The sequence below is a fragment of the Rhinolophus sinicus genome, chromosome 8 (assembly GCF_057876585.1).
Source record: "Rhinolophus sinicus isolate RSI-liver-muscle chromosome 8, RSI-T2T, whole genome shotgun sequence".
NCBI lineage: Eukaryota > Metazoa > Chordata > Mammalia > Chiroptera > Rhinolophidae > Rhinolophus > Rhinolophus sinicus.
This window is the reverse complement of record NC_142508.1, coordinates 46,694,390-46,717,517: the sequence shown is the minus strand read 5'-3', so window position 1 is coordinate 46,717,517 and position 23,128 is coordinate 46,694,390. Positions and strand designations below refer to the sequence as shown.

Below are 23,128 nucleotides of genomic sequence, written 5' to 3'. Positions count from 1 at the left end.
AAGTCGGTCAGGGTCAGCAATCAAACTTAGAAATCTTTAGGGGATTAGTTAGCAGCTCTGGGCGTGGACTGGATTTAGTGATGGACCTCAAGCTATGACGCTTCAATGGTGGCCATTAGGCATTGAAATGCTTCTACCTCTGGCCTCTAATGGGAATAAAGCAAGCAAATAGACATTGCCCAGGAGGTGGTCCCCCAAGTTGTTGCACACATTCATCTCTTCAATCTCCCTGTACTTCTGCAGTTCGGTGAACACTTCCTGTGGAAGACGAGGAGGAGCTCAGCTGAGCTCTGGCCCACAGGAAACTCAACCCATCCCTGCCAACCCTCACCTCAAAGAAGTTATCATGGTGTTCTTGCACCTCCATATCGCTCACGTGACCTGGAGGAGGGGGCAGGGTGGAATCAGGGGGTGGCCTGCTAAGGGCTGTCCGCCTTGCCCCCCAAACCGGTCTTTCACTCACAGTGCGATCCGTCTGCGGTTTGGGCGGTGTTCAGTGGATTTCGGTACAGGCTGAGCAGCACTATGGTCTTAATAGAATTTAGAGGGGCGGGGCCTGAGCATAGAGGGCGGGACTACGCAAAGGGGTGGGGTACGAAGGTTGGGGGTGGGACTTAGCACCAGAGAAAAAGCCTAAGCGTCTAGAGTGTATTAGAGATGCTTGCCCCTAAGAAATGCAGAAAAGGTGAGGGACCGAAAAGTGAGGGACAGGCCAAGGGTGTAGTTTGTACGTACGGGGACGTGGCCAAGTTCCTAGGAGAAGAGCCTGAAGGTTGGGGGAGGAACCTGAGAGGTCCGACAACAAAAAAGCCGAGCGGTAGGGTGGGCCTCAGAAAATCGCGGAAGGCGGACCTCGCGATAATAGGAGACAAGGGGAATGGCCGGAGGCGTTAACCGTCAAGCTCCGTGCCGGGTCTCAGCTGGCTGAAAGTCGGTTGTGAAGCCGGGAGCACCGGTCCCCATGCCGACAGGTCCAGTCTTAAAGTAAAAAGAGTAGTCAACCCTGGCAGAGGTGCAAAGACAGAGATGAACCGGGGAGGCCGGGGAGGCCAGGCACCCCAGAAACACCGTACCACGCCGCCCAGCCACCAGGAAACCAAGTGCTCTGTCTCCGACCCCCCGAGGGGCCACTGCTTGTGCTGGTTCTCTCACTTGTCCCTCTCAGTCCCGAATATCGAAGCTAAATATTCAACCATTTTTGCCCGAACCTTCCAACTCGGTCTGTCCTTAAGTCACTTCCGTTGGTTAAAAAAGCACTGGGAACTGTAGTTCTTTGCTGCCTTCGGCTGCTTATCACGCGCTCAGAAACTCCCTAATGCGCTTGCGTGTCGGAGGCCTGCGCCCTCTTCTCGGAATCACCTCCAGAAGCTCACGCGTACAGCGCTGCCTATCAAAAAAGACTACAAACTCCAGAGATACTTGCGGCATCTCGCGCAAACGTCTGCAGTTGAAAGTGGCAAAGGCATCCAAGCGGGAGGAAGTAGACTTCACTGGTGAGTTGGGGGTCGTTTTGCGCACCCCAATAAATATAAAGAGGGTCTCCACCCATTCAGTTTGCTAGTGGGGGCAGGGGTGCCCTTCTTTAAGCAAACGCACCCTACAATTGATCTGTTTTGTGGTAAAAAGGGGCGTGGTTTTTCGCGATCTTTGCATCTCACAGTGTCAAGTCTTGTGTCTTGACTCGCAGACCCTTGAAACGACCTGGCCCCAACGCAGCTATGAACTTGGAGCGGGTGTCCAACGAGGAGAAGTTGAACCTGTGCCGGAAGTACTACCTGGGTAAGGGCTAGTCTCCTAGGGTCCCAGGAGAAGATAGGGAACGGGACTAGAACGCCTGAGAGATGAGGGTCTGGGACCCTGGATTCTTGGATCTAAGGGATGAAGCGGCTGGAGACGCGAATTCCTGTGTCTGAGGGAAGGACCGGGGTCCTGAGGAAGGAAGAGGCTGGGCTTCAACTTCTTGGTCCCAAGAGGAGAGTTGGGGGCTGGATTCCTGGATCCTCAGAAAGAAATGGTTGAGGAATCAGATTCCTGGATCCCAGGGAGGAGCCAGGATTCCTGAGTCCCTAATAGCAGAGATCTCAATTTAAACTTGGGTGTGGGAGAGGACCTTCCAAATAAGTCTTCTAGGTGAGTGTTGGGTGGATACTCATTGTCTTATGTCCCAGTTTGTTTTTTTCTCTTTAGGTGGGTTTGCTTTCCTGCCTTTTCTCTGGTTGGTCAACATCTTCTGGTTCTTCCGAGAGGCCTTCCTTGTCCCGGCATACACAGAACAGAGCCAAATCAAAGGCTGTGAGTCCAGGACACAGTTGAAAGAAGGCCATGGAGGGAGGGGGGCGAGGAGCAGGCAGCTTTGGTGGGAGGGTATGATGGAAGTTCCAGAATTCTGGGGCTCTGTGGAAGAGAAGAGGGAGCTGGTCTGGGGTGGGTGGCCAGAGGGCAGGTGGAAGCCAACCTTACCTACTCCTGCTCCCTCTTACAGATGTCTGGCGCTCAGCTGTGGGCTTCCTCTTCTGGGTGATTGTACTCACCACCTGGATCACCATTTTCCAGATCTACCGGCCCCGTTGGGGTGCCCTTGGGGACTATCTCTCCTTCACCATACCCCTGGGTACCCCTTGACAACTTCTGCACAGGCCTGGTACCTGCTCATTCTCCCAGGATGGGGTCCTCTACTCTGAGCCTACTCTTAAGCCCCTAAGACTTGTTTCCATGTATGTTCTCTGCTGACATTCCCCAATAAATAACCCTAATTGTCTATGTTGACTTCCTGGGATCTTTTGGATGTTGAAACATAAAGTGATTATTAATATTCAGAAGCAATTATTGAATGCTCACTTTGTGCCAGGCTTAGTGCTTCACTCATTATTTGCATTTTTTTCACTGAATACTACTTATAACCCTTTGAAATAGGAAATTTCCTGCCCTAGAAACCTATTTTACAGATGCAGAACCAAGAAAGGAATAATGCTTCTATTCCTAGGGGCTGTTATCTTGTACTGGTAGTATGTGAATTTGAAAACATTATTTTCCCACTTGACCTCAGTATTCTCATCTGTAGTGTTGATCACAATGCTACTTCCTAGAATTGATCTGGGTCAAGGCATATGTGGTAAATTGAAGTTTCCCATTTTCTGAAAATGTCTGCTTTATTAGAGAAGTCTTCCTTGACCATCCCTACCTTGGTACTCAGTCTGTCCTTTTCAGGCTGTGTTCTTTCCCCTACTACATCTCATTGTTTTACTTGTTTATTGCCTATCTCCCATCTTCTAAAATAAAAACTCTATTAGGGCAAAGATTTCTGTCTGTTTCGTTCACTGAGTGTCCCCCATGCCTAGAAGAGTGACTCCCACACTAATAAATATTTGCTAAGTGAATGAGGTTGTGCCTGAAAAGAGATTAACAGGTAACTGGCATCTAGCGAGTGTTCAGTAAAAGGGAACGCAGCCTAACTTAAGACTTGTCTTCCTATTAGGGACAAGAGAGACTCCCACGGTTAAATAAATCCTGATAACACTTAAACTGGTGTTACTCAAAGCTTCTAACACAAGTTCCAAAAAGCTTCACGATTCCCTGATCCTACGTCTCCCACCGTGCCTCGCGCGGCGCAGGCGCCGTTACTCTGGCGGAGTCTCCGGAGCTAGAACTACACCTCCCAGAAAGCACCCCGGGATGTCGTTGGTTTGTTTCCGGAAACTCATCCTCAGAAAGGTAGGACTTAGAGCTGGGAGCCGACGGCGGCAGCTGTCAATTGGTTAGGGTGCGAGATCGACGGTTGCACTGACTAATAGGAACAAGCGAATGTCGAAGGGCCCCGCCCACAGAAGAACTAGAGGTGGCGGCAGCGGTCGTGGCCGGACGCTGCTGAGGGTGGAGTACTGTCCGCACAGGAATCATATCTTTGACCTACCCCCGTCTGCCTCCGGCCTTGACTTATGATCCTAGGTTCTTTTGGGCTCCTCTGACCCAGCTAGCCAGACCGCAGATCCAAACCATGTTCCCGGTGAAGGTGAAAGTGGAGAAATCAGGTGAGGATCCCGAGGTCGGGGGCGTGTAGGGGAGCACGGGACGGATCAGGTATGGGAGTCCGGATAGACAGGATTATCGGGATAAGAGAGACTGCGCGATTTCTCCCTGCAGCCCTTCTGACTATCGCTATGTCAGGCATCGAGCGATTTCTGCCAACCTGCATAACCTCCATAGGTCTGTGCTCAAGATAGCTTTAAGATTGAATGGTGGTGGCTCAAGCAGTGTGGGAGTCAGACATGGGAGTAAGACGTGGGAGTCCCGAACCGTGTGACTAAAAGGACTTGGCTCTGTCTCAGATTCTCCATTTCCAGCAGTGGTCATGAGTCAAGCATTGTGCTGAATGCCTGATGTACAGGGAAACTTTTAATCCTCATAGTCACTGTATTTTAATAATCCTAGGAAGTAGGCAGTGTGGTAGATGGAGAAACAGAAGCTGAGAGAGAGGAAGTTATTTTTGGGCTGGAGCCGGAGCTGATGGGAACCCAGGACTGGAATGTTAAGGGCAGTGGAAGAGGCACAGAATCCAGACCAAAAAATAGTAGTAAAATGGTGTAGGATGTTAAGATGGTATAAGTGGTAATAAAACGAAAAAGGAGAAGGCAAGGAGATCAAGACTGAGGCAAAGTGAGGGAGAGAGCCATGAGGCTATGTGAGGGAACAGCGAATCAGACAAAAGAAATAGCTTTGAAAAGGCCCTGAGATGGAAGCCTTGTCTGGCCTGGTTAAGGACCAGCAGGGAGGCCAGTTTGGCTGGAACAGACTGAGTGAGGTAGAGAGTGTGAGTAGATAGGGTCAGAGAAGAGAGGGGAGAGGAACAGATTTTGTGGGCCCAGGATAGGACTTTGGGTTTTGCTCTAAGGGAAATAGGGGAGGGTTTTGAACTGAGTACGTTAATAAAGATGCCCCTGAAATGCCAAAAAAATCGTGGGTGGAAAAGTGAAGGGGGCCTGACCACAAATGATGGTAGTGGGTGGGGGGAAGGGGTAGGTAGGGTGATGGAGGCCTGTGAACACCATGCTGAAGATCTCAGACTCTGTCCTGGGACACAGCAGGCTTGGAGGATTGTAAGGGGAAGATCGGGGTCAGGTTTGGTTTTAGGAAGATTTTCCTGGTCACCTTGTGGAGAGTGGATCAGAAGAGGAGACTGAGGTTGGGAGCCCAGGGGAAGGAAGGAAAAGTACCAGGGTGGATGGTGTAGGGTTGGGATAGGTGGAAGAGAAACTCAGGAGGCCAAGCGGACAGGTCATGGGGTTGGTGGGCTGGGGTGGGGGAGGGAGAGAGGTGTTTATGTTGAGGCCTAGGGAGGGACAGGGGACAGTGGGGCTACCCTTGATATGGGGGCCCTGGAAAGGATAAGTTTAGAGAGACACTGAGGCCAGTGTGGGACCCAGTAGTTGGAAGGAGCCTGGGCAATGTCCAGGGGGAGGGGTCCAGGAGTCCATGGAATCCCAAGATTTGAGGTTCAGGAGAGAAACGGGTGCTAGGGAAAGAGATATGGGCATGAACCATTCCTTGGCTCCTGCCTAAAGCTTTTTGCTAGAATCTCAGCTGCTCCCAACCCCCCCACCCCCACATTGTCTCTCCTCTGATTGATATTGGGAATCCCTGCTCCCTGCGTTTCCTGGTCTCCTCAGGAAGTCCCAGGGCTTGCCAAAGCCATGTCCCCAAGTATCCTTCCAGGCTCTGAGCACTGGGCCAGAGCACCTACTAGTTGGAAGAAAAGAGCAAACACCTCAAAGGGTGAGAGGTGAATATTTATAACATTATTACCTCCTTTAAGTTCTGTGATGAAGGGAAGCAAACACAAAGGCTGATGGGGTCAGGCAGGGCTTGTGGCATTCAGGAAGGTGGATCCAGATCTCATTTCCTAGGGGGAAAAAGCCAAAGTGGGTATTTTGGGTGAAATCTCCCAATTATTAAATGTCAGCTCACTAGGATTAAATTCAGATTTAAAATAACACCACTGCCTCAGCCAAATGAAGCACAACTGGGGACTGGATTCTGCACCCAGTTTGAGCCCCTGCCTTATAACTTCAGCTGTGGAGCCAGAGGCCTGGGTGCAAAAATCCTCAGCCCTGCAAATTGCCTAGCTGTATGACTTTGGGCAAGTACCTAACATCTCTGTGCCTCAGTTTCATCATCAGTACAATGAGGGTAAAATGCATACCTACCTGCCAGGGTTATTGTGAGAATTCAGTGATTTAATATGTGTGGTGTGCTTGGAACAAGGCTTGGCACATAATAAGCATTCCGTACATGCTACTTACTATTGCATTCTGCTAAGAGATTTGTATACAACATAGGTTTTACATAAACCTTACAACAGTCCTAGCAGATAGATATCATTTGAAGACCCATTTTCAAAATGAGGATACAGGCTCAGTGAGGTAAGATGACTTAGGTCACACATGCGCATGTGGGACAGCCCTGGAACCCAAGCTCTTGCTCATCACTTCAGTAGGCTCTGTCCCCTGCACCTTCAGCACTCCTGGGCCTGGCTCTAGGATTGTCTACGCATACCGTTCCCCAACCCAGTTGGCTGCCCACCTGCCTTGGGTCTGGGAATTGACTCCTGCCTGCCTGGTACCTTCTTCCCCAGAGTTGGAGATGGCCAAGGCCCGGAACCAACTGGATGCCGTTCTGCAGTGTCTCCTGGAGAAGAGTCACATGGACAGGTTGGGACCTGGGCCGGCATACGGTCATAGGGGGTTGGGGGCCCTGGCAGGTTGGACCCTCTGGTCCTGGGTGGATCTGGGTGGGACCCCAGAACCTTGCTTAGGGAGGAAGGGGCCCAATGGAGAGGCCACTCAGTGCCTTCCCACTTCGGGTCCTCAGAACCCTGAGCCCACAGTTCTTTTCTGCTACCAGGGAGCGTCTGGATGAGGAAGCTGGGAAGACCCCCTCAGACACCCACAAGTAAGTGTTGTGGATGGGGTCTATATCTGAGGGTTTGTGGTAGATGAATTCTCCCCTCATCCAAGCCCTGACCACTCGGCGCCATGCTTCCTCCACCACAGTCCTAACTAGTCTATGTGTAGAAAGACCCTGGGGCAGCAGAAGCTTAGGTCCCCTCATAGTTGGTACCTAGCGCCCCAAGGGTGTGGGTGGGACTCAAGGCCAAGGGGTTGGTGGGGTCCATGTGAGCATCTCAAGCTGGATGTCAGTATCTCTAGGGTGCCCTTTGGGGGGTTTTGAGCAGGTATTTGTTTAAGGGTCAGCCTGCTGACACCTTGTCTCTCCTCACAGGGATTGCTCCATCGTGTCCACCGGCAAACGGTAAGGTGGCAGGGGCCCAAGCCAGGTGACAAGAGGTCCCCAGACTCCGCCCTGGTCCTGAGGTTCTCCCAACCCACACAGGCCATCCGCCCGCTTCCCCCACCAGAGGAGGAAGAAGAGGAGGGAAATGGATGATGGGCTGGCAGAGGGAGGGCCACAGCGAACCAGTGAGTAGGTGGTGGCCCTAGAGGGCGGTCAACGATAGCGGGTTATGTGAGCAGGTTCACATACCTCCCACTCCCACCACCCTAGACGCGTATGTGATCAAGCTGTTTGACCGGAGTGTGGACTTGGCTCAGTTCAGTGAGAACACACCGCTGTATCCAATCTGCCGTGCCTGGATGCGCAACAGCCCCTCAGTGCGCGAGCATGAGCGCTCGCCGAGCTCACCGCTGCCCCCGCTGCCTGAGGATGAGGAGGTAGGATGGGTGGTAGGTCTCTGCCCATCAGCCAACGAGGGCAATGGGTAGATGGTCACAAGATAGCTTTCCCCCAAGCTAGTGGGATAGACAGGCATAGGTTTCTATGTCTCTTAAATGACTCCTGGGTCCGGTAAGGCACACAGATATGAATCTTTAGGCTGGGGGTATAAATGGAGCTCCCTAGAATAGACAGACATGACTACCTGGTCTAGGAGAGAGAGGGGACCACATTCCCCTGGGCAGATATATGTGACCTCCAAGATTAGGGATCCTCAAGAGGTGGGGGGCTGAGCAGGGGTCCTTAGTGTAAACAGGTGTAGCCACCTGGTCTAAGGGAGCAAATATGGACCCCGTGGGCTGGGCAGGTGTAGATGGGGGTCTCTGGGCTGGGCACGGGTTGATAGGGGTCCCTGGGTTGAATAGGAAAACAGGGATCCCTGGGGCAGATAGACCTGACCCCCAAACTGGGTAAGGTCCCTACCCTTCAGAGATGACTCCTAAGTATGTATCCCTGGTGAGACCCTCATGTCAGTGGGAAAGGCAGGAGGGGTGAAATGTGTACCCCTGGCCCTCTTTTCTGACTCTCTTGGATCTGCTGTGGGGCTCTTGTGTCCCTAGGGTTCAGAGGTCACCAACAGCAAGAGTCGTGATATATATAAGCTGCCTCCACCCACAGCCCCTGGGCCACCTGGAGATGCTTGCAGATCCCGAATCCCATCCCCACTACAGCCTGAGACCCAGGGTACCCCTGATGATGAGGTGGGTCTGCAAGGCTGGCCTGGGGCTATGGGACATATGTTGTGGTGTTTGGGCATGGCCACCCAGCCTGACATATCTGCCCACACAGCCCTCCGAGCCTGAGCCCTCACCCTCCACACTCATCTACCGCAACATGCAGCGCTGGAAACGCATCCGCCAGAGGTGAGCATCCCCAACCTGCTTGGCCCACTATGGCCTTGCCCCAGCTGCTGAGTCCTCCCTCTGCTTCACTACCCCCCACTGCAGGTGGAAGGAGGCATCTCATCGGAACCAGCTTCGTTACTCAGAAAGCATGAAGATCCTACGGGAGATGTATGAGCGACAGTGATGTTCCTATCCTCCCCCCACACCCCAATAAACATTCCCCTCCTCACACTGGCCTCTCATTGCTCCAGCCCATTCTTCCCGACCCAGACATAAAGCAGTCAGCACAGCTCTAGCACATTTATTGGGGGAGTGGGTCTAGGTAGGAGTGAGGGGATGGGGCAGCAGGGAATTCAAGGAGGGAGAAAGATTGCGGGAATCAAAGAAAGTGGCTGCTTGGCTGGTTCTTGTGTAATGAGAGGGGTCTGGAAGGTAGACGGCCTGTAGTTAGAGAGTTGAAGGTCAAGACTGACTGGGGAGGTTCTGGGTAGAGTTGCTAATGGGAGCTAGGATATTGTGCAGAATCTAGCGAGATGGGCAGGGTGTCTGCATTTGGAGGTTGAGGGTCCTAATTGGCCTAGAATAGGTGTCCATGGGTGGGGGTCAGAAAAGGGATTCTAGAGTCTGAAGGTGGGTTGGGGGACGGTGGCAGGGAGTGGAGTGTCTGGTTGGAATGAGGTGGAGGACCAGGCCTGGATGGTCTGGGATGGGAGGTCTGTGCAGTCTGGGACATTTGAGGGGTGCAGGGGATTATGCTTGACTGTCCTAGGGTGGGGACAGGGCTGTCTACACCATAATATGGTGTCAGAGTAGAGATGTGTTTGTAGAGGAGTCAGAAGGAAATAGGAGGGAGTTTTGAGTGGGCTTATATGCCAAGAAAGTGGGGTCAGTGGGGATGTGAGACTAGGCTGAGGGATTGTGTTTGTAAGGTCTAGAAACTAGGGAGGTGTGGGGGTGTTGAAAGCTGAGGGAGTATGAGAGCAGGAGAGTCAGTGGAAAGGTTTAGGTTATCTGGGCTGAGTCTAGGTTCGAAGGGTAATGGCAGGATCCCAGATTGGGTGAGCAGGTGTTCTTGGCACGCTCATGACATCTGGCTGGGCAGAGTTACATCAGCTTTAAAAGAGGGGTCTGAGGTGACTCCCGGGGTTCAGGCCAGCCCAGACCTCTACTTGGCAGTAGCTGCTGATGGCGGCAGTGGAGCCTGGGCTGGCGCAGGTGCAGCCTGGATGGATAGGACGCCCTCAGGGGACAGCGCAGACGTCACTGAGGCAGGGTCCACACCAGGCGGCAAGCGGTAGCGGCGGTGGAACTCGCGTGCGACGAATCCGTGCTCATCCTGGAAGGCGAGAGGCTTGAGCCACCGGCCCTTGCCTCTCTGCCCCCACCGTCGGCCAGCTGATCCCACCCCTGGTTCTGGCCCTCCCCCAATGGCCTCACCGGGCGCTCTTCGTGGCGTGCGTGCACCTCCACGTGTTCGCCAACAACCTTGACAGCGATTTCCTCCGGCGAGAAGTGCTTCACATCCAGCATCACCGAGAACTGCCCAGGGTCTGTCGGCACCTGCGTAGACCCTGATTGTCATCGGCTGGTCGAGGCTCCCGGGACCCAGCCAGGCCCCTCCCCCGTCGGTTCCGGTGCCGCAGCTGACCCTGGCCTCCGAAACTGAGGAGATCCCTTTCCTACTCGTACACACCGAGGACCTCTTCATCAGGAATAACTGGTCTCATCTGTCCTCCTTTAATTACTGGGAATCCCCCTCTCACACAGTGATGAGGCCTCCTTCCCCTGCCGGGTAAGGTACCTTCGCCCTCACAGGGTGAGATCCTCCCCCTCTCCAGTGTCGACGACCCCATAGCGTGTCCTCCTGGGGCCCACACTGCCAACCCCCACCTCCAGAAATCGCCAAGATGTCTCTTACTGGTCTCCAGAGTCCTCGTTCTAACCTCCCACTCAAGTCACGGGACCGCCTGCGTCCTCAGCAGTTACTAGTACTCCTCCCCAACTTTTCAGACTGGCCAGACCCCCTCCCCCCTTTCTCAAGACACAGGACCCTTCCTCCCCTCTGCCTCTCCAGGATACATAGGGTCACCCCATACAGTCTCCACTCTCTCTTCCCCAAGAATAACAAAACATCCCCTCCCCGCAGGAGTCACTGAGAGCCCCCACGCCCTTCACTATAATTGGACTCCCCTTTTTCCTACAGATTCCTTGGGTCACTAACCTCATCAGAATCATGAAGACACCCCTCAGAGTGACCGCCCCCACCCTATCAGTCCCCTCAGAGCTGAGACCCTCCTCCGATCAACGGGGATCCCCGACCCCCTTCAATAATCCGGCCTGTGAGATTCCCTACTCGGGGAACTCCGGAAGCCCCTCTGAGTGACTGGACTCTCCACCCTGTTCAAAGTCAAGGGACATTCCCTCACCCTCCCTCAGAGTTACCAGGACCCTGAGCCTTGGAAGTGGTCGGGTTACCGCCCCTCCCCAGGCCTGGCACCTGGGCGGCAGGCAGCGCCACGCTGGGTGCGCGCAGATAGTAGGGCGCCAGCGCGGCGGGGCAGAGCGAAGCGAGCTCGGCCTCCAGCAGCCCCTCGCCGAAGCGCTGATCGAAGAGGCGCCCGGGCGCCGAGAGCCCAGGCAACGGGGCCGAGGCGCGGCGCAGCCAAGACGGCTGCACAGGCACGGGGATCTCCATTCTGTTCTTCCTCCACCCTAGGCTCCGCAGTGCCCCAGAGTGAGCCGCTGCTGCTTTATAGTACGCCCTGTGTCCGCCCCTAGGCGGGCCGCCCGGGGACACTGGGACCGCGGCCAGACCCAGCCACTAATAGAGCCTTATTTAGAAAGCCAAACAATGACTTGACCATTTAGTAAGCGCCTGCTGGATGCCAGAGACGTATCAAGATCCCCCAATTTCTCGAAGGGGAAACTAAGGCTGAGAAGGCGGAGCCTTGCCGGGGTGGGGAGCACAGCGTGGCGTTTGGGCCCCAGGGCCTGAGAAGCCCTCCTCAGAGCTCCCAGTCCCTTTACTCCACCCCCGCCCCGCAGGCAGCTCTGGGGATGACGCAGATGGCGGTCTTAGGAACAGAATTCTGGGTACAGAGAATGCGGTAGACGGGCCAGGCTGTCAGGAGGAGACAGAACAGACTCTACTCCCATCTCAGCCCAGCCCCCAGCAAGCTGGACCTAATTCTGTGCCTCTGACTCAGTCTCGGATGTGCAGGGTAGCGGGGTCTGCCAGGTGAGCAGCAGCCAGGGGGCGTGGGCAAGAACAGTCCAGGCTGGCCCCCGGGGGGCCGCGCGCCTGGCCCGAAATAGCTCGTTTTGATCCCTCTACCTCGGCCAGGAGCCCAGGCCTGGCACTTGGTGCAACCAGCTGCTCCTGCAGCAAGACGGAAATGGTTAGGTGACCGGGTGGGACCGGCCTCAGGTCCGACTGATGCAGGGACGTCCGTTAGAGAGGGGACAGTCTCCCTGATAGCCCCCACAACGGGAAAGACAGTAGTTAGAATGGAGTCTGGACGAGATTTCTGCAGCAGGAGGGGGCGTGGTTGGAAGACGACTGCAGGAAAGAGAGTGTGCTTTAGAACCCCTTGCTAACCTTGAGCCCAGTCTTACATCCTTTCCATTGGTCCAGAGGCTTGCCAATTACTGCTGCACCTACGCTGTCCAATCAAACACGTTCTCTCAGTCAGGCCGACATTACAGCCAGTTGTGAGACTCCCCTCTTTAGCCACTTTCCAATTACTTTTATTTTCCTCTCTATCATTGGTCGCCTTTGAGGTCGCTCTCTTCCCGCGCGGGCACTCCCAGAGAGGGACGGGGCTGATAGGGCATTGCTAAGCGACAAAGATGTGTGCTGAGTCAGTCCGGTGAAGTAGCTGAGCAGGCAGAAACGCCGAGGTAGCTGCGGGATGAACCGCAGGTGAGGCCGATCCGTTTCCCGAGGACCACAGGAGGTCTGCGAAGGACCAAGGGTGAGAGCAACATAGCCTAGAGTCCGGAGTCTCGTTTTCAGCTGCATGGAACTACATCTCCCAAGATGCTCCACAGCCTTTGGCAGCTCCAGCCTTGGACTTCACCATCCCGGGGGGCCCATGCGTCTTACGTTCCGCTCTCTTAGAGGCCCCAGGGGCTTTTTTTCTTCTAAGGGTGTCCAGGGGCGTCGTCGAAATTAAGTTTCTTAATTTTGAAATTGTCCCCAGACCTCCAGGTGTTTTGTTTTTGACGTTTCTTGCTTAGGCGGAACCCAGAGACTGATGGGGGCTATAGTCCATCTACCCTTTTCTTCTTAGACAGTGTCCCAAGAATTTATGGGAAATGTACCGTGATAGGGTTTAGCAGTGGTTCTTAACCCGAGCTTCACTTCAAAATCACCTGGGTCGCTGCGAAAAAGATACAGATGCCTAACCCCCCTTCCAGATAATTCTGATTCTTTTGGTCTGGGGTGAGGACCATACATCTGTATTTTAAGCAATTCCTATGTTTTTCTCTTTTGAGAATGCTCCAAGGGCTGGTGGGAATGTGCCTCCAGTATCAATAAATTGAATGTGCAGTGATGCTTCATGAGAATTATAGTCTATCTCTTCCAGGAATCCATGTGGAATTATAGTCTAGTTCTGCCCTCCTCTTTCTACCCTCCCACCCTGATGCTATCTCCTCCCCTGACCCCCCCCCCCCCAACCAGGGCTGCAGTGACCATGCTCTGCCTACCAACCCCACTCTCCCCTTGCAGCCTGCCAAGATAGCCCCTTTGGGAATGCTCCCCTGGGTCGAAGCTACTACTGGCCATCTGAAGCCAGACCTGGCATGCCAAGGTGAGGACACTCCACAGAGAGTGCTGTGTGCCTTCCCAGTAGCAGGAGAGTGAGGACTGGAGGGAAGGGAGACATGCGATAAGAGATGGGGGTGAGAGAGTAAGAGTCCCTTCTCCCCTCCCCATGGCCTTATCTAGTCCTTTACCACCTGGATCCCCTACCACAGCCTCATTTACTCGAGTTACCATTGTGAGATGTATTTCCTCCCCTCTGGACCGAGACTTCATGTATGTCTGTTTCCCTACAGGGATGACCCCAGGCCTTACTTTTTTTTCTCTCTACCTCCCCGATCTTAGACTCTGAGCCCATCCAGGTCCCAGGGATCCAGGATCCCAGAAGCTCCCATGGCTCTGACCACAGGTCTCAACTCCCCTGAGCTGTTAGAGGAGTCCTGGCCATCCAGTTCAGGGACCCCTTCCCCACCCAGGACCAGTGAGGAACAGATGGTTGCTTCCACACCATTCACTCTGATTGATAATAGTGACTCTGTGGTAGCCAAGTAAGTACCAGCAACCCTGGAGGAAAGAAATGTTGCGGGGGCAAGGTGGGGGGTGGGAGGCATTCCATAATAATCATCACAGCCAGAGCTGTTTATGCAGCTCTTTAAAGACCATACTTCATATGTGTTAAGATTTCTGGAGCTAGGCTGCCTGGGTTCAAATCCCAGCTCTGTCATTTACTCTCTGTATGATCTTGGCCTCAGTTCCTTCATCTGTAAATTGGAGATATTAACAATACATATTCCCTAGGGCTGTTTTAAGCTTCCAATGAGTTAGTTACTTACTATCTGTAAGGCATCTATAACAAGGCCTAGCGAGCACTTGGATTTGTAGGACATGAGTTCAGCTGCTGTAACAAAGAGTCCCAAATTAATTGTGGCTTAAACAAGATAGTATTTATTTCTCCCTTACCTAATAGTCCAGGCAGAAGTAACGAGGGCTGATGTGGCAGCCCCCAGTTGAGATGTCAGAGACAGTTTCCTTCTATCATGTCCTCCCAACCCCTAGGCTGTTGCCCTTTCCTTCATGGACCAGAATGTCTCCCAACCACATCCACTTTCCAGAATCACTTTCCTTCATACCCTGTTAGTCAAGAACCTAGTTACATGGCCATAAAGCTGCAAGGGCACCTGGTAAATGTATCTATAGAAGAGTGGCTATGTGCCCAGTACTAGTCTTACATAATATTGCATTACTATGTAAGAAAAGAGAATGGATATTGAGGGACAACTACCAGGTGCTGCGATGGTGCTCAAAAAACATTGGCTATTGTGATTATTATTGTTATAATTTGATTCTCCTCACCCCACCCACCTCCCATTCTCTTATGCCCACAGGTACATCAACCGGTTCCGCCAGGCTCAGCCCACAAGCCGAGAGGAACGCCAGCCTGCAGGCCCAACCCCAGCTGACTTTTGGTGGCTGCGGCCTGAATCTCTAGACCCTAGCAGTCAACTTGCAGCAGGTACCTGCTTTAGTCCCATCCACTCCTGGCGTAAAACATTTCCTGATCAATGTCCTCAGCAGCCACGCCTCCTGGCCCTCCTAAATCAATTGGGGCTTCTCAGCAGGAGCCAGTGACCAAGAAGAAAGACCCAACGCAGCAATCTCGACTCTTGCCAAGGTGGCCCATGCATCGCAGGCTAAGGCTATGGCCCCCCTTCAAGAAATAAAGCAGGTGACATCCCCATCCACTCCTTCCTCTTGATACATGAACTGACAGTACCAGCCGGGATAGAATTAGAGTCAATCCCCAATTCAAGGAAGCTTAAACAAAAAAAGGAGGATTTGTTTGCTAATGCAGTAAAAAAATAAAATCCAAAAGTAGATGCTTTCAGGCATGGTTGAATCGGCATTTGAACACTATTAGGAGGAACTTGACTCTTGGCTCTCTGTACCTGTTTGCTGGGCTTAGTCTCAGGCAGGCTTTCCCTTCAAAGTAACTAAGATGGCCCTGGTAGCTCTAGGTTTCTAATTTATTTAGTTAATGCACATGAAAGAGGAGGCTTTTCCAATAGCTCCATCCAGAGCCCCAGGGCTTACTCTCATTCGCTCATAATAACTGTGATCCAGAGGACAGAATGTTATGATTAGTCAGGCCTGGTCAGGAAAGTAGGGTCAGCCCTTCTCCCACAACAATGATTGCACTGAGGGGTGGTGGATCCACAGAGGAAACTAAGTCATTCTTCCCTTAGGAGGAGGAGCAACTTCTAAGCCAGAATGTGAGGGTACCAGGTAGAGTGCAGATTTGCACTCCAGGTCCTCTATCTAGAGCCATTTTCCCAGCAGCCTTTGGGATGAGAGCTGACCTCTGACCCTCTCACCTCATAGAACCTCAACACATGGAACTCATCCCTGCTGGACCTGGAGACACTGAGCCTGCAAAGCAGAGCTGCCAGGCTGCTGAAACGCAGGTGCCTCTCCCATCCCCATCATCTTCCCCACTCTTACAGCGCCAGGCCCAGCCCTGGAGACTCCTGTTGTCTCACTTCTGCCTTCTCCCTACAGCAAGGCCTCCATCTCCTCCTCCTCCCGCAGTCCCAGCGATGCCAGCAGCTCCTCATTCCCTGTCAGCTCTGATGGCCCCTCTCCCTTCTCCATGACCTTCACCCCTGAATCCTGCGAGGGTTCTGACCCCAAGGCACATGGTAAGTTCTGGGAGGCAAGGATTGAGAGCAGTCTGGGTGGGAATCCCAGCTATGTGACCTTGGGCCTCTCTGGGCCCTCCTTGTTTCCCCAACTTTAAAGCAGGCATAATAATCGTAGTGCTCTGCTGTGGGTGTTGTGTGGATTAAAGGCGTTGGTGAATACATGGAGTACTAAGCACAGCTCTGTTAACAGTGGCTACCATTCCTATGACCGGTTTTCTCTATCCTGTCTGCCATTCTGAACACAAAGCTCTAAAATCAGAAAGCTTTTTGCAAATTTGGTACCACACCTGGTTTGACAGCAAAATCTGACCTCAACAATAAGGATATTTATAATTATATTTATAATGTATCTATCTATCTATTCTACCTGTCTATCTAGCTTTATCTCATTTAGGGCAACTATTCATACTTTTTGCTGTGGATATATTACATCGAACCATATGAAATTTTTGCCTTTGTAAGTAAAAAATGGTTGAATGTTGGCAATTGCGTATTGTTCCACCAAATATGAATGTGTTTGAGTCTGGTGTACTGCCCCAAACCCCTGTTTATACTGTATATACCACGCAACTTTGCTAAAATAAGCAAACTGTTGAACATTCAAATTTCTGCCCTCAGGATTTTCAGAGATGAGATTAAGGACCTGTGTTACTATTACTGCCATCATTGTTGTTACTTTGACTATGCCCAGATCCTGGGATGCAATGGTGCACAGGACAGGTGCTCTGTATGTCTCGGCTCCCGTAAGTGGGGACAGACAAGCACAAGTAAATAGAGCTGTTCGTGCATGTTGTGTGATCCTGCTCAAGCACTTGTCTGTCTGATTCTTCCCTCTAAGTTTCACCTCTTGTTCCTGAACCTCAGTTTTCTCATCTGTAAAATGGGGATAAAACTAGTATCTACTTCATGAGTTGTTTTGTACACTAAATTTATCCATTCATTCATCGAACAAACATTGAGTCCTACTGTGTATGGGGCCCTATGAGCAGGATTAGGGATTCCACCGTGAACCAACCATACATAGTCATACCTTCAGGGCCCTCAAATCATAGTGAGTGTGGAACAGAGAACTATATAACCCCACAAACAAATGTGAAAGTAAGCAGAAAGGAGGGTCATGCAGGAGAGGACAGTGATGCTAGGAAGTCAGAGAGGGCCTTCCCTGAAGAAGTGCTATCTCAGTGGAGACCTGAATGATGAAAGTGGGGACAGAGCCCTCTAGCATGTACAAAGGATCTGAGGTGGGAGGGAGCATGGTGCAGACAGTGGACTAGAAAAGGCAAGAGCTAGGGGTGCGAGTAGTGTGGGATAAGATGGGAGAGATTGGCAGGGGTCAGATTACATTGGGCCATGTAGGCATGGTGAGGCATTTGGTCATTATCTTAGTACTGGGGAGCCATGGGAGGGTTCTGAGCAGGGAGGGGACATGATCTTCCTTGAGTGTTAACAGACTCCCTCTGGCAGCTATCAACTCACAGTGAGAAACACTGGAAGTTTGGCTTGGGCCAGAGCCTGAGGAGCAGAGTAGAGGGAAGTGGCCAGGTTTAAAGTAGAATCACAGGATTGTCCCACACATCTGTTTGGGGGATATAGAGGGGAGAGACCTAAGATGATGCCTCCCCTTCTCTGTCCAGCATCAGATGGTAGGGCTTCTGAGAGACAACAGTAGCCCTACTGATCATGACTGATTAAATAATGCTCTGGATGATGGGAAAGATGTCCTTTTGCTCCACTGGACTGGGGACAGCCAGTGGCCCTCCCTTAGTCACTGCTGTATTGAGCCAGAGCAGTGCCTGGCTCAATAGTAAGAGCTCAATAAATATTTGTTAATGAAGGAAGAATTGAATGATGACAGGTTGAGAAGCCCATGAATCCTCTCTCTCCTCTGTCTCTGCCCCTTCCCACTTCCCACTCCAGAGAGGAGTTGGGACATTATCTGGAGAGCCTGTCTGAATAGGCTTCTGGTACAGTCAAAGGGTGTGTGCACAGGCTGTCACTGGGTTGCTCATCACCTGTGCTTCTATCTTACCTCTCTCTCTTCCCTTTACTTACCCCAAAGCAACTCCAGCACCAGCCGCCATCCCAGCTCCAACTCCAGTCTCCTCCCTGGCACCCCTGCGGCCAGAGGATGACATTCTGTACCAGTGGCGGCAGCGGCGGAAAATTGAACAGGCTCAAGGTCAGGGTGACAGAACTTGGATGCTGCGGGGGACCCCTGCCCTCACCACTCAGGTGAGCCGGGGGAGGGAGGAGTCTGAGGGGCTGAGGAGGTATCCTAAGGGAAGTTAGAGGAAGGAAGGGGTAGGCTGGTGGGACTGAAGACACTCTTCCCTTTCTCTCCCTCTCAGGTCCCTGTCCCCGTCTGTCTGCCAACCTCTCCTGCCCCTGCAGAGACCTTTGGTTCCCTGGGAACACAGCCTAACTGTGTTCCACTTTGGGGCAGTGTGGCCCGGCCTGTTCCCCCGGAAGCCATCCATGTAGAGACGCCTCCTATTCCCCCAGGGTTCTCTCCACACATCTTTTGGGGCTCCAGCCCCCATGGGTTTTTCTGGGCCCCTCAGTTGGGTCCCTGGGTATCTCTTGGGGCCGTTCCCCACGTGCCCCCGACCTCTACTGTGCACCCTACCGCCCCCCAGGGCCTGCCCACCCCTACACCAAGCAACCCCACTCAGACTGAGAGACAGAGCCCTAAGCTTCGGAAGGGTAGAGCCCGGTGCCAGGAGCCTGCTGGGCGAGCAGTTGAAGAGGGGCCTGGCCCGCAGCTCCGAGGCGCCCTGGGCCAGGTAGTGACAGCTCGCCTATTCCCGGACTGCCTGGAGGACATGCCCCCTCTCCTCGAGGGCCAGCCTCCACTGCAGCCTGAATCTTCAGAAGTCAAGGCCACACACCCCCAAACCAATATTACTCCCTCTCTCTCAGAGGTCAGGCCCCCTCTCTCTAATTCAGAGTTTCCGCAGGCGGAGACCCGGCCGGGTGGGTCTAAGGCCAAGTCTCGGAACGCCAAGGCCACGCCTCCCGCAGCGAGGCCAGTGCTTTGCAAGGACAAAGACAATCCCTCAGCTGTAGTCAGGCACCCTCAACCCAAGGTCCCACCCCCTCCAGTTGAGGAGGTGTCCATAAGCGTCAAGGCCCCGCCCCCTGCATTCAAGGCAGGGTCTCTAGAGGCTGTGGTCACGCCCCCGCCCCCTGCTGACCACCACCCGGCAGAGGACCTGCTTTCCCAGGCCGCTCGACTTCTGCAGGCTGCTGAAGGTGAGCTGATATGCGTGGCTGCCCTGATCTGGATGGCGGTCAGACACCCTACGAGTCAGGCCCCCTGGAGCTCGCTCTTTTTCCTCCAGACTCCGACGGCAGCGAGTTCCAGGAGGACCCTGTACTGCAGTTGTTAAGGGCTCAGAGGGTGGAGCTGCGGCGGCAGAAAAGGTGACTATCTCCATGATTTATGACAATGGGCCCCTGAATCGTCTGAGATCCCCATTGGGTGCCCACCTCTCTTGAGCCCCTTTCCCAGAACCATCCACAACCCCAGATCCCGACCCTGAGCACATACCTGAGCCTCTACTACCTGGCTTTTTTCCAGGAAGGTGGAAGCCCAATTATCCCTCCTGCTGGGCCACACTGAAGACCCAGGGTCTTGGTCTCCTCCAGCCTGGTTGACCCCCAGGTCTCCAAGAATGAGGCTGAGGAGGGAAGGAGCCTCACTTGAGGCCAGACGACTTTGAATTATACAAATTCTGTTTTTCCCAATGAAATATTGTTTTCAGGTTACTGGTTTTCTCTGAGAAAGGAGTTGTTCTGGAAAAGCCAAGAGTCATGCTAATTTAGGGAAATAGCTGCCCCCTTCCCCCACCGTACTTCCTAACTGTTGATGTAAAATGTCCTCTGGTTTCATCTTCTTGGAGAGGGGTTCCGTGTAAGACTTCAGGCAAAACTGGGCCTCACCTTAACTCAGGGATAGATCCTCCTATCTCAGAGTCAGAAGGGACTGCCCTCTGGGCATGTAGCTAATGGGGTCATCAGAGTGTTGGACAATGGTTAGTCCTCAGTCCACATCCTGCTTTGGTACATTGATCCCTCCCTCTTTGAAGCATTTCCTTACCCTATTTCCAGCACCCCACCCTCCTCTTCACCAGCCTGTCACTTTGGTGTGTCCTAGGGCTCTGGCCTTGACTTCTCTATCTATACGCATTCCTAGGAGCTGTTGTCTAGTTTCATGGCTCTAAATCCCATCTCTGTTCTGTTAGTTCCCAAATTTCTATCTTCAGCCTAGACCTGGCCACTGAACCTCGAGCTCTTATAGCCTGCTATCTGCTCACTACCGCCACTTAAAGGTCTAAGAAATGTCTCAAGCTGCCACGTGTCTTAACCTGAGCTCCCAGTCTTCCCCCTAAACCTGCTCCTCCCAAGCTTTCCTCAGCTTAATCCTTCTACCTGCTCAGTTCAAAAGACTCATAGTTGTTCTTGACTCCTCTCTTTTCCTCACACCCACAGTCATTTGACCAGCAAGTCCTATCATCTCTACCTTTAAAATCTATCCAGAATTTAACGCCTTCTTCCCCTTCCACTGCCCTCACCCTAGTCTAAGTTGTCATCACCTGTCTGGACTATTAACCTATTGTTTTGTCCGCAAGTTCTTTGAAACATTTCCCATCAAAAAGCAGAATCTATGTTTCTTCTCCTTGAAGCTGGGTAGAACTTTGTGACTGCCTCCACAGAGAGAATTGCAGAGGAAGTGATACTGCTTCAAATGTCTAAACTGATTAGAAAAGATGATACAGTTTCCACCTCTTTCTCTCTCTCCCTCTCCCTCTCTCTCTCCTTCTCTCCCTTTCTCCCTCTTTCTCTTTCTCTCTGGCTTTGGAGCCTTGGGCTGCCATATAAAAAGTTCAGTTGCCATGCTGGGTAGGGATTTGGGTTATACAAGTGTGTGCACTTGTCAAAATTCAGTGAAATTTGTGAATTTCATTGTACATAAAGCTTATCTCAAAAGAAAAATGTTGAATTCTAGTTAAAAATATGCATTCAAAAGTATTTAGGGGACAGTATACCAGTGTCTGTAATTTACTTTGAAATGTATCCAAAAATTAGGTTAATGGATGACTAGAGTAGTAGGTGGATGTGAGATAAAGCAAATACAGTAAAGTGTTAATGGTAAGCAAGATCTAAGTGGTGGATATATGGATATTCACTGTAAATTGTTCCACTTTGCTGTGTGTTAGAAACTTTTCATAATAAAATGTTGGAGAATATATAATCAGGATTATTTTGATGTCTGTATTTATAAAAACAGGAGGATGGAATAGATTTCTGTAAAAAGTAGCTTCTGTATGTCACAGACATGGTAAATATTTGTTTTCAGCCTTTTTGAACAAACCATACATTTAAACGAAACCACCAAGAAGGAAATAGCTGTTTAGTTATAAAGAGAAATAAAAGATGCTTACAGTACAAGAACCTGACCTAATTTAGGAGTGAGTAGGGCCTAAAAGGATTCCTGAGAAAGTTACATTTAAACTGAGACAGGTAAATGGGGTAGCCAGTTAATTCAGTTGGTTAGAGTGCAGTGCTGATAAACTGAGACAGATAGGAGTTAACTAGTTGACAAAGAGCCATCCCAATTACAATTGCTGGATTATAATCCACCCCCAAAACTCAGTGGCATAAAACAATAATTTTATTATGCGTATGGAGTGTGTGAGTCAAAAATTTGGACAGGACACAGTTGGGGACAATTTGTTTTTGATTCATGGTGTCTAGGGATTCAACTGGGAAGACTCAAAGGTGACTCGGCAGCTGGACATGGACTCTCTGGGGCTTCTTCACACACAAGTCTGGCATCCGGGCTCAGATGACAAGCTGGAACTATGGACTGCAGTGCCTACACATGATTTTCATGTGGCTTGGGCTTTCTCACAGCATGACTGCCTCAGCATAGTTACATTTCTTACATGATGCCTCAACAACTCTTAGAGCTAGTCATTCCGGTGGGCAAGAAGGAAGCTGCATTGCCTTTTATTACCCAGCCTTGGAAATCATATGGTATCCATTCCACTATTATCTATTGGTTGATGTTGTCACAGTCCTGCCCAGATTCAAAGGGGAGGGGACATCGACTCCACCTTTTCATGAGAGGAGTGTCAAAGAATTTGTAGCCACCACAGAGCTTGAAGGGGGGGGGGAAGGGATGCTCCAGGTAGAGGGAGAGGGAACACCATGTAGGAAATATCTATGTTGGGAGTGAGGTATGCAAGTTCAAGAAATTGAAATAAGTAATTGTAAATTGACCCCCAGCATTCCTTTTCCCTAATCTCTGCTTAATTTTTATCCATAGAACTTAATCACCTTCTATATTTTTAAGTATTTATTTTGTTCATTGTCTTCTCCTACTAGCTTTTGAGTTCCATGTGGGTAGTGTATATTTCACCTATTTTGGTTACTGATGTATCCACAAATTAAGTGATCAGAATTTTTGAATGAATGGATGGCTGGATCAAGGATGTGCTTTCTAAGGTGAGAGCCTTGTTGAGGGCATGACCAATGGGAGAGTCCTCTTGGAAAGGTGGTTGTTACACAATGTTTTCTGAGCCTGGCTCAGTCAGCGATGGGAATGATTAAGATTGGCCTTATGGGAGGCAAGGAGTCAAGGCTGGGGGACCGGCCTATAATAGACAGTAGAGAAGACAAGGAAAATATCCCAAGACCAAGTTGCAGAGTGCCTAGAGTTATGTTCCAGGCAGGGCATCTGAGCCAGTGGAAACTGTCCATGGACGAAATGTCAGTTTTCTGTGGGCAGGGGCAGGATCAGGACTGACAAGGTGGGGCTAGAGGATTGAGACGCTGAAAAGCTGCTTGGGGATGCAGAAAAGCCCTGGGCCCATGGGAGGATCCAATTATGAGCGGTTAAAGGAGCGGTCACTGAGAATACTATGGGGAGGGCCTATTGCTTAGCGTTAGAAGTGTTAGAAGCAAATCATAAAGAAACTGGGAGTGTGTCTCAGGAGGGGAATAACAGCCAATGAAAAGCAGTCATGGGC

General features: G+C 51.6%; 4 protein-coding genes and 1 long non-coding RNA gene across 10 annotated transcripts; 3 read left to right on the top strand and 2 right to left on the bottom strand.

Annotated features, from left to right (window-relative positions):
* Positions 1-692: 692 nt before the first annotated feature.
* PSENEN (presenilin enhancer, gamma-secretase subunit) lies at positions 693-2,758 on the top strand. Its single transcript, XM_019749962.3, has 4 exons — positions 693-1,493; positions 1,688-1,779; positions 2,188-2,292; positions 2,483-2,758. The coding sequence occupies exons 2-4, from the start codon at positions 1,719-1,721 to the stop codon at positions 2,620-2,622; spliced, it is 306 nt and encodes a 101-aa protein (XP_019605521.1). The 5' UTR covers positions 693-1,493; positions 1,688-1,718; the 3' UTR covers positions 2,623-2,758.
* A 144-nt stretch (positions 2,759-2,902) lies between these two features.
* Positions 2,903-8,859, top strand: LIN37 (lin-37 DREAM MuvB core complex component). The gene is made up of 9 exons (XM_019749960.3): positions 2,903-4,028; positions 6,629-6,704; positions 6,898-6,945; positions 7,276-7,305; positions 7,387-7,472; positions 7,558-7,724; positions 8,346-8,486; positions 8,575-8,648; positions 8,733-8,859. The coding sequence occupies exons 1-9, from the start codon at positions 3,995-3,997 to the stop codon at positions 8,812-8,814; spliced, it is 738 nt and encodes a 245-aa protein (XP_019605519.1). The 5' UTR covers positions 2,903-3,994; the 3' UTR covers positions 8,815-8,859.
* Positions 5,771-6,677, bottom strand: LOC141567642 (uncharacterized). The gene is made up of 2 exons (XR_012490489.1): positions 6,577-6,677; positions 5,771-5,896 (listed from the first exon to the last, which is right to left on the bottom strand). It is a non-coding gene; the product is annotated as an uncharacterized LOC141567642 (long non-coding RNA).
* Positions 8,860-8,916: 57 nt separating the features above from the next.
* Positions 8,917-11,649, bottom strand: HSPB6 (heat shock protein family B (small) member 6). The gene is made up of 3 exons (XM_019749961.2): positions 11,128-11,649; positions 10,068-10,190; positions 8,917-9,966 (listed from the first exon to the last, which is right to left on the bottom strand). Exons 1-3 carry the CDS (start codon positions 11,323-11,325, stop codon positions 9,796-9,798), a joined length of 492 nt encoding a protein of 163 aa, XP_019605520.2. The 5' UTR covers positions 11,326-11,649; the 3' UTR covers positions 8,917-9,795.
* Positions 11,650-11,744: 95 nt separating this feature from the next.
* Positions 11,745-23,082, top strand: PROSER3 (proline and serine rich 3). Of its 6 annotated transcripts, none has more exons than XM_019749952.3 (11): positions 11,745-11,868; positions 13,363-13,444; positions 13,741-13,943; positions 14,781-14,908; positions 15,012-15,121; positions 15,775-15,857; positions 15,952-16,091; positions 18,154-18,326; positions 18,443-19,346; positions 19,436-19,517; positions 19,675-21,348. In XM_019749952.3, exons 3-11 carry the CDS (start codon positions 13,789-13,791, stop codon positions 19,814-19,816), a joined length of 1,917 nt encoding a protein of 638 aa, XP_019605511.2. In that variant the 5' UTR covers positions 11,745-11,868; positions 13,363-13,444; positions 13,741-13,788; the 3' UTR covers positions 19,817-21,348. The 6 variants fall into 6 exon arrangements, with proteins under 6 accessions (XP_019605511.2, XP_019605516.2, XP_019605515.2 ...); XM_019749957.3 differs by lacking the exons at positions 11,745-11,868; positions 19,675-21,348 and adding exons at positions 12,042-12,604; positions 21,852-23,082; XM_019749956.3 differs by lacking the exon at positions 11,745-11,868 and adding an exon at positions 12,042-12,604 and having other exon boundaries at positions 15,015-15,121.
* Positions 23,083-23,128: the final 46 nt, after the last annotated feature.